The sequence below is a fragment of the Macaca nemestrina genome, chromosome 15 (genome assembly GCF_043159975.1).
Source record: "Macaca nemestrina isolate mMacNem1 chromosome 15, mMacNem.hap1, whole genome shotgun sequence".
Lineage (NCBI taxonomy): Eukaryota > Metazoa > Chordata > Mammalia > Primates > Cercopithecidae > Macaca > Macaca nemestrina.
Window position 1 is genome coordinate 28,589,324 of NC_092139.1, and position 12,451 is coordinate 28,601,774.

The 12,451-nt window shown below is 45.8% G+C and overlaps 1 protein-coding gene across 8 annotated transcripts in view; it reads right to left on the reverse strand.

Moving 5' to 3' along the window:
- Positions 1 to 10,282, reverse strand: part of LOC105496292 (AAR2 splicing factor) — a 35,152-nt gene extending 24,870 nt beyond the window's left edge. For 4 of the 8 annotated variants that reach the window (XR_011613383.1, XM_011766594.3, XM_011766588.3 and 1 more), the window contains exons 1-3: positions 9,912 to 10,041; positions 5,764 to 6,573; positions 1,180 to 1,409 (exon numbers count right to left, since the gene is read on the reverse strand). Coding sequence is in view for 7 of the 8 variants with exons in the window: in XM_011766594.3 (XP_011764896.1) it covers positions 1,180 to 1,409; positions 5,764 to 6,520 (987 nt within the window). In the remaining variant the exon portion in view is untranslated. Of the gene's footprint in view, positions 1 to 1,179; positions 1,410 to 5,763; positions 6,574 to 8,053; positions 8,195 to 9,358; positions 9,565 to 9,613 lie in introns of those variants that run through there. The other 4 variants (XM_071079388.1, XM_011766589.3, XM_071079387.1 and 1 more) reach the window with 4 other exon arrangements.
- Between the last annotated feature and the right edge of the window lie 2,169 nt (positions 10,283 to 12,451).

Below are 12,451 nucleotides of genomic sequence, written 5' to 3' on the forward strand. Positions count from 1 at the left end.
TTTAACCGTTCTCAGTGTTCTCATTTGTAAAGTGGGAATAATACCTCCATCTTACAGGGTTCCAAAGGGATTCAATGAGTGAACAGGGTCTCACTCTGTTGCCCAGGCTGGAGTGCAGTGGCACGATCACGATCATTGCTCACTATAGCCTCAAACTCCTGGGCTAAGTGATCCTCCTGTCTCAGCCTCCCAAGTAGCTAGGACTACAGGTATGCATGACCATACCTAGCCATTTTTTAAATTTTTGTAGAGATGGGGTCTCACTATATTGCCCAAGCTGGTCTTTAATTCCTGGGCTCATGTGATCCTCCTGCCTTCACCTCCCAAAGTGTTGGGATTACAATCATGAACCACCACACCCAGCCCCAACATTTAATGAATATTCATCCCTTCTGTTACCCTGAGTGGGATTGGAAGGTTGGTGAAAAGCTGCCTTATATGGAGCAGGCCTCATGGGGGTACTACACACAGAGAGAAGAAAGAAGCTCATGGGAGGGAAAGTATGGAAACTGATAGTTGGCAGCTTCTGCCTCTTCTATTCTTGAGAAAGTTACACAATGTGAGTGACAGAGGCTGTCCCAAGTACATAAAGGAAACTAATCTGTTTGCAAAGGGAGGAAATAGCATAGGATGAAGATTGTAAGTTGTTTGAAGCTTCTTTCCTAATTACCACTCATAATGAAAATTTAATTGCCAAGTTAAAAGCAAATTTCACTTTTTCTGTCATAGAATCTCTGCAGAAACTGGCACATTTTGTTTGAACAGGAAATCAAAGTTATTTTAATGCTTAAATGAGATCTAAGGAGCTGCAGATGTTTCACTGGGAATAAAAAACTTCAAAACTTTGCTTTACTGGGTTGTAGCAATTCATGGCTACAGGGAGAAAGAAAAGCTGTTTTAAGCTGAGTAAACCAAAGCAGTGGAAGGAATTCAAATCCAAGTACCCCACTGTACTTAGGCACACTGGGGATGAGGTATAGGGTGAGCGTGGTACAGAGAGAAAATTTCTGGCATAGAAACACAATTGAGTAAGAGAGAGAAAACCAGGAAATATCCCAAGACTAGGAAACTGAAATATAAACATTTTTGGGTCATGGAAGAATAGCAAGAAACAAAACACATACTGTTGCCTCAATTCTGACCCACATCTGCATCAGCTCAGTCAGAAAGACTGCTCACCTGTAAGGTGCTGGTGAGGAAGTTGTCTTGGGAGACAATGTCTACAAAGAAGTCAGCGGGGATCTCACCAAGCTGGTGGTACAGGATGGAGATGAGGTTGATGTAGAGAGTGTGGTGCTTCACCATGGCTGCTTCTGACCGGCACAGGAGGTTCAGGAGCCGCTTCCAATGCTCAAATGCCTCATACACATTCCCCAGCAGGAAGCACACAAAAGCAAACTGGAGTTCACCTGAAAGGTGCAGAGAGGAGAAGTGATTCTGAGGGAGAGGAGAACCAGCTGACACTCTCCATCACTGTTCACAAGGCCATCAATTCCACTGGACCTCAGCAACAGATTACTTTTTATCCTTGTCACTCCTGCAGAGCCTGGCATGGGATTTTGCACCTAACAGGTACTGAACAAATGTTTGCTGAACCGCTATGAATTCAAGCCATGGGAAACCAACCTGTGGCTTTGGATTTCTGTAAAGTCAGACTGCAAGAGAAGAAGTATTCCCAGTATTTGCCTGGCATTTTAAGTTTACAAAATGTGTTCATGGATATTATGCCAAGTGGCTCTCAAACCTGGCTGCCCATCAGAATCACTGAGAGTCTGTTAAAAGTAAAGCTACCCAAGCTTCCCCCTCAGAGGTTCTGGTTGAGGAGAGATGATGGGGCCTTCATATCTGTAGCTCTGACAAGCTCCCCAGGTGATTCTGATGCGGATGGTCTGCTCCAGGGTCACAGAAATACTGCACTACACCATGTAACCCTCAGCCCAACTCCACAGGCGATCAGGAAGGTGGTATTTGCCTCATTTTACAGATGAGGTCAAGGGCTTGCCCAAGGCCGCACTTCAATGCTTCACAATGTGGGCAATGGAAAGATAAAACAGATTCTCTATTGGGTGGGAACAGTTCTAGGACCTCCCACCAGAGAAAAATTCCTGAGTACTTATTCCAGGGTCAGCATGCCAGCCAGATTATTTTTTGTTTGCTTAATCACAGGGCTCCGTGATTTAATCTCTGTGAGCAGCTTGGTGGCTAAGAGCATGGGCTCTGGAGCCAAACTGCCTAGATTCAAATCTTAGCTCTGCCACTTAGCAGCTGTGTGACCTTGGGCAAGTTACTCAATCTATTAAGACCTGGATTTCCTTATTTGAGGGTTGCAGCAAAGATTAAATGAATGGATACAGTACACGTAAAGCATTTAGAATAACACCTGGCACAAAGTAGCACTCAAAAAATATTATGTTCCCAATTTCTATCAGATGCCCATCTCAAACAAAGAGACCTGATGATCCAGACACCACTGTCCCTGGGCAAGTAACGGGGTCTCTGGTTACTGCAGAATTACTGCCACTCATCACAGGCATTCTCTCTACTTCAAAGGTGGCTGGAAATTTAATGAGGTATATGTCCATGTGGGCCATAAAAAGAAGAGATGCACTCAACACCAAATACCTCTTTAAATGCATAGTGTTTGATCTCTGCCACTTCCAGAGACCTGGAAAAACTAGCTCCCTGTCCTAAGCATATGGAACTAAGTTTGATGTATGTGAATAGCTACCTGGTTGAGATATTTTGGATCTCTGACCAGTATTTTCAAATACAGTCAAATTTTCTTTGTGTAATATATGTTAATGATTTGCTTCTTCAGCTGGCTTTACTTGGTTTGTGAAACTAAATATTAGCCTATTCTTTGCATTTAGGACATTTATTTAAATTTGTGCATTTCTGACCTTGTCTAAAATTTAATTATGACATCAAAAATAATTTCAAAGAGCTGTGATGTAGATTCAAAATTATCCCTGGACAGGTGTGGTGGCAGGGATAGTCCTAGCCCTTTGAGAGGTCAATGGAGGAGGATTGCTTGAGTTCAGGAGTTTGAGACAAGCTTGGGCAACACAGGGAGACCCTATCTCTACCAAAAATAATTAGCTGGGCGTGGTGGCACACACCTGTGGTCCCAGCTACTTAGGAGGCTGAGGTGGGAGATCACTTGAGCCCAGGAGGTTGAAGCTGCAGTGAGCTGTGATCATGCCACTGCACTCCAGCCCATGTCACCAAGTGAGGCCCTGTCTCAAAAAAAAAAAAAAAAAACAAAAAAAAAAAACCCAACAAAGTTATTCCTGTAACAGACTTTTTCACAAGATATATTTTGAAGAATTGAAATGTTTAAGAGGTAGAAAGACAGGATTTCTATTCATTTTTAAGCCAGACTTTCAAAAGTTACTTATTACATGAAAATACTAATGCATTAAGATATACCTGTTAAAATATACGTTATATCATCAGCTGACCCAATGATATAAAAAGTCCTGTCTAGGCACAGTAATCCCAGCACTTTGGGAAGCCAAGGCAGGAGGATCGCTTGGGCCCAAGAGGTTGAGGTGGCAGTAAGACATGATTGTGTGACTGTACTCCAGCCTGGGCGACAGAGCGAAACCCTGTCTCAAAAAAAAAAACAAAGTTCTTTTTTTTTTTTTTTTTCTTTTTTTTTGAGACGGAGTCTTGCTCTGTCGCCCAGGCTGGGGTGCAGTGGCCAGATCTCAGCTCACTGCAAGCTCCGCCTCCCGGGTTTACACCGTTCTCCTGCCTCAGCCTCCCGAGTATCTGGGACTACAGGCGCCCGCCACCTCGCCTGGCTAGTTTTTTGTATTTTTCAGTAGAGATGGAGTTTCACCGTGTTAGCCAGGATGGTCTTGATCTCCTGACCTCGTGATCCACCCGTCTCGGCCTCCCAAAGTGCTGGGATTACAGGCTTGAGCCACCGCGCCCGGCCAAAAAAACAAAGTTCTACATTCAAATTTCTCGCTCAACTTCCAACAAGAAAATATGCAAATTACCTGGAAAATTTGTAAATATATAATAGCTGTTCAAAATGTGACACATATTTGCTGTCACTAGTATTTAAGAAATATAAATAAGGTGCCATTTTTCAACTATCCAATTGGAAGAGGCCTTTGTTAAACTGCCATGCCCAATGCTGTCAAAGGTGATGGGCAATAGCTTCCTACCAGCCAGCAAGGATGCAAAACCTTCTCCTGGCAACATGCACAGTCTGACCCAGCAATTCTATCCCTAAATGTACGCATAAGTACACGCGAGAATGTTCACTAGATGATATATGTATATATATTTTTGAGACAGCTCTTGTTGCCCAGGCTGGAGTGCAATGGCGAGGTCTTGGCTCACTGCAACCTCCACCTCCTGGGTTCAAGTGAGTCTCCTGCCTCAGCCTCCAGAGTAGCTGGGACTACAGGTGCACACCACCCAGTTAATTGTGTATTTTTAGTAGGGGTTTCACCATGGTGGCCAGGCTGGTCTTGAACTCCTAACCTCAGGTGATGCCCCTCGGCCTCAGATTCCCAAAGTGCTGGGATTACAGGTGTGAGTCACCACACCCGGCCACTTGATGATATTTATAATAGGGAAAATAGGGAACATCTCAATGGTCCATAACAGAGAACTGGTCCAGTAACTATGGAACATGAAACAGCCACTAAAAAAGTGACTGTTAGTGACATGAAAAAACATTTATATTAAGGCAGATTACAAAGTAATAATATACTTCAATCCTGTTTTTATAAAAACTCATATATACATAGATGCATATACTGAATTTTAGTTTTTTTTTTTGAGACAGAGTCTCGCTCTGTCGCCCAGACTGGAGTGCAGTGGCATGATCTCAGGTCACTGCAAGCTCCGCCTCCCGGGTTCACGCCATTCTCCTGCCTCAGCCTCCCGAGTATCTGGGACTACAGGCGCCCGACACCTCGCCCAGCTAGTTTTTTGTATTTTTTTTAGTAGAGACGGGGTTCACGGTGTTAGCCAGGATGGTCTTGATCTCCTGACCTCGTGATCCGCCTGTCTCGGCCTCCCAAAGTGCTGGGATTACAGGCTTGAGCCACCGCGCCCGGCCCATATACTGAATTTTTAAAAGACTGAGAGGAGGTACATAGAAATAAACAGAGAAGACACTGAAATGAAATACACAGAAAAAAAGGAATATAAATATACCAAAATGTACAAATGGTTATTTCTAAGTAGTGAAGATTTGAAGTAAATTTTTTCTTCTATGATTAATATCTATCATTTTTGTAATAAAAGGGGAGGCAACAATAAAAACTGTAATGATTAAAAAAAAAAATCACTGTCCTGTTCTAAGCCAGTTGAGAGACCAACATCTTGAGGGTCAGGAGCAAACTGAGGAGGGAGGTGAGAGGCTACAGTGAGCAAAAGTCTGGCCCAGAAACCAAGAGTCCTGGGTTCTGGTCTCAGTTCAGCCACTCAGTGGGCCAAAGCTTTTCCTTCTGTAGGACTGGGCTCTATCAGTGGTTCCCAAACAGAAGATTATCTGTACTAGGTTCACCTAGGATGCTTGTTTATCAGACAGAAAGACAGACAGAAACTGCGGGAGCCCCGCTCCAGATCTCTGGAATCACAATCTCCAGGGTTAAGGGTAAAGATACACCTGTATCTTCAGCCTCCTAGCCAGGTTTGGTTTCTGCTGGACTAACACAAGATGTACTCCCTATTCTAAAACACCTCTGCTAATATCCTCCCCTTGGCCCACTCCCAAAGAGCCTTGTTCCTTCTCACCAAGCACATCCTGGGGGCTGCTGGGGAACTGCTTGTTGAGCACAGTCTCCAGGGCATAGCTCAGGTCCATGCTGTGCTTGGTTATCTCTGCTGGCGTGGCACCCGCTGGGAACATCTGCGTGGGTAGCTCTGAGAAGCGGATCTCTGTCCCAGCTCTGGGCTTCATCTCTGGTAGCCGGGCCAGGCCCTCTTGGTAGCTCTTGCACTCAGTGCCACAGCGGGGTAGATTCTGCCCCACGCGGTCCTTGGTGTGCTTCATGGAGAGCACAGGTAGCACATCGGAGAAGGCACAGATCTGCCGGTTCTCAGGCTGCAGCTTCTCCACTGTGGCTTCGCTGATGAAGTTGGTGAGTGAGATCCACTTCTTCAGGGTGGCATATGGGTAAGGCCCCAGGAACTGGTCCAGCTCCTGGAGGTTGGCCCTCATGGCTTCCACCTCAGACTCTGGGGCTGGGGACAGGTCTACCTCTTCCCTGAGTGTGCTCCAGCGCAGCACTGTCAGCCCCCGCTGGTGCAGGCTAAGGAAGAAACCCATACGAGGGCCTACTTCCTTCGGATTAGCCTTGTCCACAGAGCTGTAGTAGAGGAAGTGGATGCCTGGAGGGATCATCTTCACGCCCCGGAACTTGGGCCCCACCTCCCAGGAGTTACAGTCAATCCCAAACTCTGTTCCCTTGGGCATGTTCAGGATGACAACAGTGGCCCCTTCAAAGAAGAGGCGCTTGGCTAGCTCAGGATCCATCTGCAAGGCAGCCATGGGGCCAGTGGTAGGTGACCAAAAGAACCCTTTTTCTTTGTCTTCCAGAACAGCTAAGAAAGAAAGAAATCAGAGTTAATCAGAATGTGGGGAAAGATGCTTCATTTGCTAAGCATTCTGTATGTGCCAGATACTGAATTAGACTCCTGACATAATTATTTCCCTTAATCCTCATGACAACCCTGCATTGAGTTTACAGATGAGAAAAATGAGGATTAAAAAGAAAGGATTTTTGTGTTTTGGTTTAACATGCAAGGACACTCCCTTCACAGCTACAAGATACCAGTGAAAGAAAAGTGACATGCTCATGGTCACACCAGGACCCAAATTAGAATCTGGGTACCCTGCCTGCAGGCCAGTGTTCTGTCCACCATCCACTCTTAATATCGTCTGAGATCTCTTTCTCACAAGAGAGGGTGAGGGTGGAAAATGCTTGGACGGCTCACTCTAAACTATAACTATGCCTAAATCATTTAAAACCATAATTCTGCCTAAAAACTATCCCAAAAGATTTGGAAAGATTAAATCAAGTACATATCCAGTTTCCCATAAGCCTCAGGGAAGGCCCAGAAACGGACAGATGGTAGAAAGTGGAGGCTCAGCATCTAAAATTTGTTCGAGGTCTAGAGAGCTTTTCAACCACAAATCTCCCCTCTTCTTTCACTCATAAAAAACCTAAACTCCAGAGAGTGAAACAACTTCCCAAAGAGCCCACAATCAGTGGTGGCTCTGGACCATTCATCCAGAATGAATTCAGGTGGTAAAGCTGGCCTAGGAAGAGAAAGCAGGCCAGAAGAGAAAGAGCTTAGTACACTTACTTTACCTACTTCTAAATATCCCAGACATTGCCTCTGGGATATCGGCAAGAATGGTACCAACACAAACAAATGTAAACAAACCATTATCTAACCTTCTAGTCCAAAGATACCTACCTGATTAATTTAACAAATACTCACTGAGTGCCTGCATTGTGCCAGGATCTTTGCCAGGCCCCCAAAGAAACATCACAGATTAAGACAGTCACTGCCCTCTAGGCAATTCCAATCTAGCCAAGATGCCAAAATTTCACACACAGAAAAATCAGCTGCCTGTTTAATTCTGTTTACTTTTTTTTTTTTTTTTTTTCGAGACAGGGTCTTGCTTTGTCACCCCGGTTGGAGTGCAGTGGCATGATCTCGGCTCACTATATCCTCCACCTCCCAGGTTCAAGCGATTCTTGTGCCTCAGCCTCCCAAGTAGCTGAGACTACAGGTATGCGCCACCACGCCTGGCTAAGTTTGGTACTTTTAGTAGAGAGAGGATTTCACCATGTTGCCCAGGCTTATCGGGAACTCCTGACCTCAAGTGATCCGCCTGCCTCGGCCTCCCAAAGTGCTGAGATTACAGGTGTGAGCCACCATGCCTGGCCCTGTTTACTCTTTTTACTTTAAATAAAACAAAATAAAACAGTGCAGAAAGGAAGACCAATCCTTTTCCAAAAATAAGAGCACATTTTAACATTGTTACCTCAGAACCACCGCAAGTGACTCTTACCCTGAATCCACACTTTGCGTTTCACCAAACTGCAAGTCACAACCCATTTGTGGATTAGGAAATCAATATAAAGGTCTCAACAGCATTATTTTTTAAATGAAAATAACAGAAATTTTGAAATATCACAATACATCAAGAGTAGTAAAGCTAAGTACTGTTTTCTGGAGCTTTGTGTGTACACTTGGTTGTGTCATAAAATGTATTTGTTACTGTAGGTCACAGTCATAAAGGTTTGAAAGACACTGCTCTAAATAATTCATATCAACAGGCAGGGCACGGTGGCTCACGCCTGTAATCCCAGCACATTGGGAGGCCGAGGTGGACAGACAACGAGGTCAGGAGTTTGAGACCAGCCTGGCCAATATGGTGAAACCCTGTCTCTACTAAAAATACAAAAAAATTAGTTGCGCATGGTGGTGCGTGCCTGTAGTCCCAGCTACTTGACAGGCTGAGACAGAAGAAGCGCTTGAACCTGGGAAGCGGAGGTTGCAGTGAGCCAAGATCACACCACTGCACTCCAGCCTGGAGGACACAGCGAGATTCCATCTCAAAATAATAATAATAATAATAATAATAATAATAATAATTCGTATCATCTTCCTATTTGTAATCCTGAATTCAGAAAGTATTTCATGTTTGCTGAATGAACAGATATTCCATTTAGAATAACTGCTCATCAATTAGCCATTTTGCCTTGTGACATCTGTGTGCTCCTCCTTGATAATGACATTTCTTTCATTCTAATTCCACCAGTCTGTAATTCTATTCACTATATCTCCAGCAGCTGGCACAGGGCCTGGCACAGAGGAGATGCTAGGAAAAGGTTTATTAAATATGCATAGAACTCTGCAGTCTACCAACCTCTGTCACTGACAGCTCTGTGAGTTCCTCACAGTCCTGGAACACCTAAAGTCACATCCATCCACTTCTCTCCACCACCTCCCTAATGCAAGCTACCATCGTCTCTCACCCAGAGTGCTTGCTCCTCAATCCATTCTCCACTCAAGAGAAGTAACCTTTTCAAAATACCAATCTAATCACATCACCACCCATGTCAGCTTCTGAGTGGTTTCCCACCTGGTTCTTGAAAAACCAAAATTCTTCCTATTACCTACAAAGCCTGCACGGTCTGACCCCTGGCAACCCCTTTAGCTTGTTTCACATCATGGTCCCCCACAAGCTCTCTGTTCCAGCCACAACGGCCTCTTTCAGACCCTGAAATTGGAGGCTCTCTCTCTTCAGATAGAAAACTCTTCCCTCCCCACTCGGTCAAATCCTTTTTTCTGATCGCAACTCAATATTCACCTCCTCAGTAAAGGTTCCTTGACCTGGGGCTAGATCAGGTCTCCTGTGATATACCGTGGGGTGCCTTGTACCATTCCGTTTCAATGATCACCACTGCAGTTTTGGATGTTTGATTGTGAGCTGTCATCGCCACAAGACTTGAGTCCTGCTGTATCCCTAGCACAGATTCGACGCCTAGTAAATATTTATTTAATACAAGTATGATATCCATTTTGTAAACGAGAAACAAAAGCTCAATTCGGGGAAAGACCTTACTGGAAGTCACGCAGAGAGCAGGGCAGAGCCAGGTCGAGTGCAATCAGGGTCTCCGGCCCCCAGGCTCTAAAGTTAAGAAAAACGCGAAGTAACTCCGTGTGACCCGGGAAGCCCTGGCGACGGCTTCTCAGGAAGGGCCTCCAGAGACACCAGCGTCCCACAAGCAGAGAACCAGCCGCCCCAGCGAGGTGGGCCTAGTTCAAGGCACTCCGTGACTCTGAGCCGAGAAGAGGGGCGGCCCGGCCACACATACACAGGGAATCAGGAAAGGAAAAAGAGGCCAGGAGGCCACACTCACCGCCTCGCCCCACGTTCTGGTACCGCGGAAACGCACCGGAAGTTCTCCCGCTTTGGCGTCTGACTGGAGCCACGGGGAAAGCGGTCCGGCCGAGCCCTGGGTCGCGGGAAGAATGGCCCGTACCTGCAGGTTCCGCCGGATGCAATGTTGCCTTTTGCTATTCTTAGTTTCTCGTTTTAGCTTCTGAACTGTGAACAACTTTCATTAACCTTTGCATTTTATATCCCCTTCCAGAAACACAGACACCAGCCATCTTACTTTGGGCGCAAGCAGTCATGGTCACTAAAGCATAACCAAGACTTGTACCAATGGCTACTATTCAGTAGTAGCCAGTCAGGCGCTCGGTCACTGTCTTTGTCAGCCAGTCTCTATCCGGGTCACAATGTCTCAGCTTCCAGTCACACTCAGCCCTCGGGGAGAGCCTCAGAAACCCAGCCCAGAGAGAACCAGCGTCAGCCTCTGCTGCTGCAGGAGCAGCAGTCACCACCTCAGTCCCTCTGACCCTGCGTCCTTCCGGCAGGCCAAGTCCTAACATCTTAGTCAGGCTATTAACGCTCGAGGGAAGAAGCTGCCTGTCTTGTTCCTCACTGTTTCCCTGGAACCGAGCACAAAGCCAGGCACAAAAGCTCAGCTGAGTACATATATTATGCATTTAATTAATAATGATGATAATTTGGTATTAATAAATCACTTCTATTTGTGAGTCTAACCCTGCACTATTAATCAGGGTTCCACCAAAGATGCAGAGCCAGTAGGAGATCTATATTAAGTGATTTATTGCAAAGAATTGGCTTATGTGATTTTAGGGCAGGCAACTTGGGTCTTTCTTTCTTTTCTTTTTTTTTTTTCTTTGAGTCACAGTCTCACTCTGTCACCCAGGCTGGAGTGCAATGGCGCAATCTCGGCTCACTGCAACCTCTGCCTCCTGGGTTCAAGCCATTCTCCTGCCTCAGCCTCCCGATTACAGGCGCCTGCCACTATGCCCAGCTAATTATTTTATTTTTAGTAGAAACAAGGTTTCACCATGTTGGCCAGGCTGGTCTCGAACTCCTGACCTCAGGTGATCCACTGCCTCAGCCTCCCAAAGTGCTGGGATTACAGGGGTGAGCCACCACGCCTGGACTGCCTTCTTTTTTTGTTTTTGTTTTGCGATAAAGTCTTGCTCTTGTTGCCCAGGCTGGAGCACAGTGGTACAATCTCAGCTCACTGCAACTTCTGCCTCCCAGGTTCAAGCGATTCTCCTGCCTCAGCCTCCCTAGTAGCTGGGATTACAGGTGCACACCAGTATGCCCAGCTAATTTTTGTATTTTTAGTAGAGACCAGGTTTCACCTTGTTGGCCAGGCTGGTTTTGAACTCCTGACCTCAGGTGATCCACCCACCTCGGCCTCTCAAAGTATTGGGATTACAGGCGTGAGCCACCACACCCAGCCCACTTGAGTATTTCTAATCCTTGCACTAACCCTAGTAAGGTATGTGTATTCCCAGTTTGCAGAAGAGAAAACTGAGGTTCAAGGAGATGTTACACAGCCAGAGAACGGCAGAGCTAGAATGCAAACCAATGGCTGTTCTTATCTCTTGTGCTGCTGCTCCTTAGCTTGTCTGTCACATTTCCTCAGTGACAGCCGGATACGCCAATCCGTCTCGGTCAAAATTTATCTTTTAGTGGGTTGCAGACTAGACCGGGCCCTGCAGTCATGGTTAATCACAATGAGCTACTGCAGGATTAACCAGAGACAGCCTCCATCAGTCACAGTCATGCTTATCAATCTCAGCCTGTCCTGTCAAGTTTCATTTCCTGCATGAAGAAACTCAGTTCCCTCTCCACCCCTCCCCACTCCCAGTCTTAAGTGCTGAGCTCTGTGGTCTGGTCTCAAAGCTCCCTGTTTTAGTTGGGCTCACCATCTTCTCCAAGACTCCAGGACACTGAACAATGGATGTAGAAGCTGTAGATGGTGGCCTAGGAGTCCCACCTTGTGGGTTTCATGTCCATTCAGATCAGAATTTCTCAACCTTGGCACTATTGACATTTGGGGCCAGATAGGTATTTGTTGTATGTGGCTGTCCTGTGCATTGTAGGATGTTTAGCAGCAACCCTGGCCTCTACCCACTAGACGCTAGTAGCATCCCTCAGTTGTGACAACCATTCCTAAATGTCCCCGGGGCGGGGGTTGGGAGCAAAGGAGGAGGGGTCATTTCCCCACTCTCAACGCAGTTGAAAAACACTGATCTGGGTGAACTTACCTTTGATTATTCCACAAAAGCAGAGAGGATGGTCCTTTATGGGAGACAGAAATATGGATTAGGGTGTACGGGGTCCTGAGGAATCATATGAAGACCCATTGTTTATAAACCAAGTCCTATTCCAGAACCCTAGGGATAACAGATTGCTAAATGAGACCTATAAGGAAAATTCAGGGAAGGATTCATAATGTTCCTCGCAGCAGTTGCCTCTGACAAGAGACAGAAATCTGGAGAAGGGTGAAGAATCACTTTTCACTGCATAGTCTTTGTATCATTTAATGAATTACCTTTCCAAAGA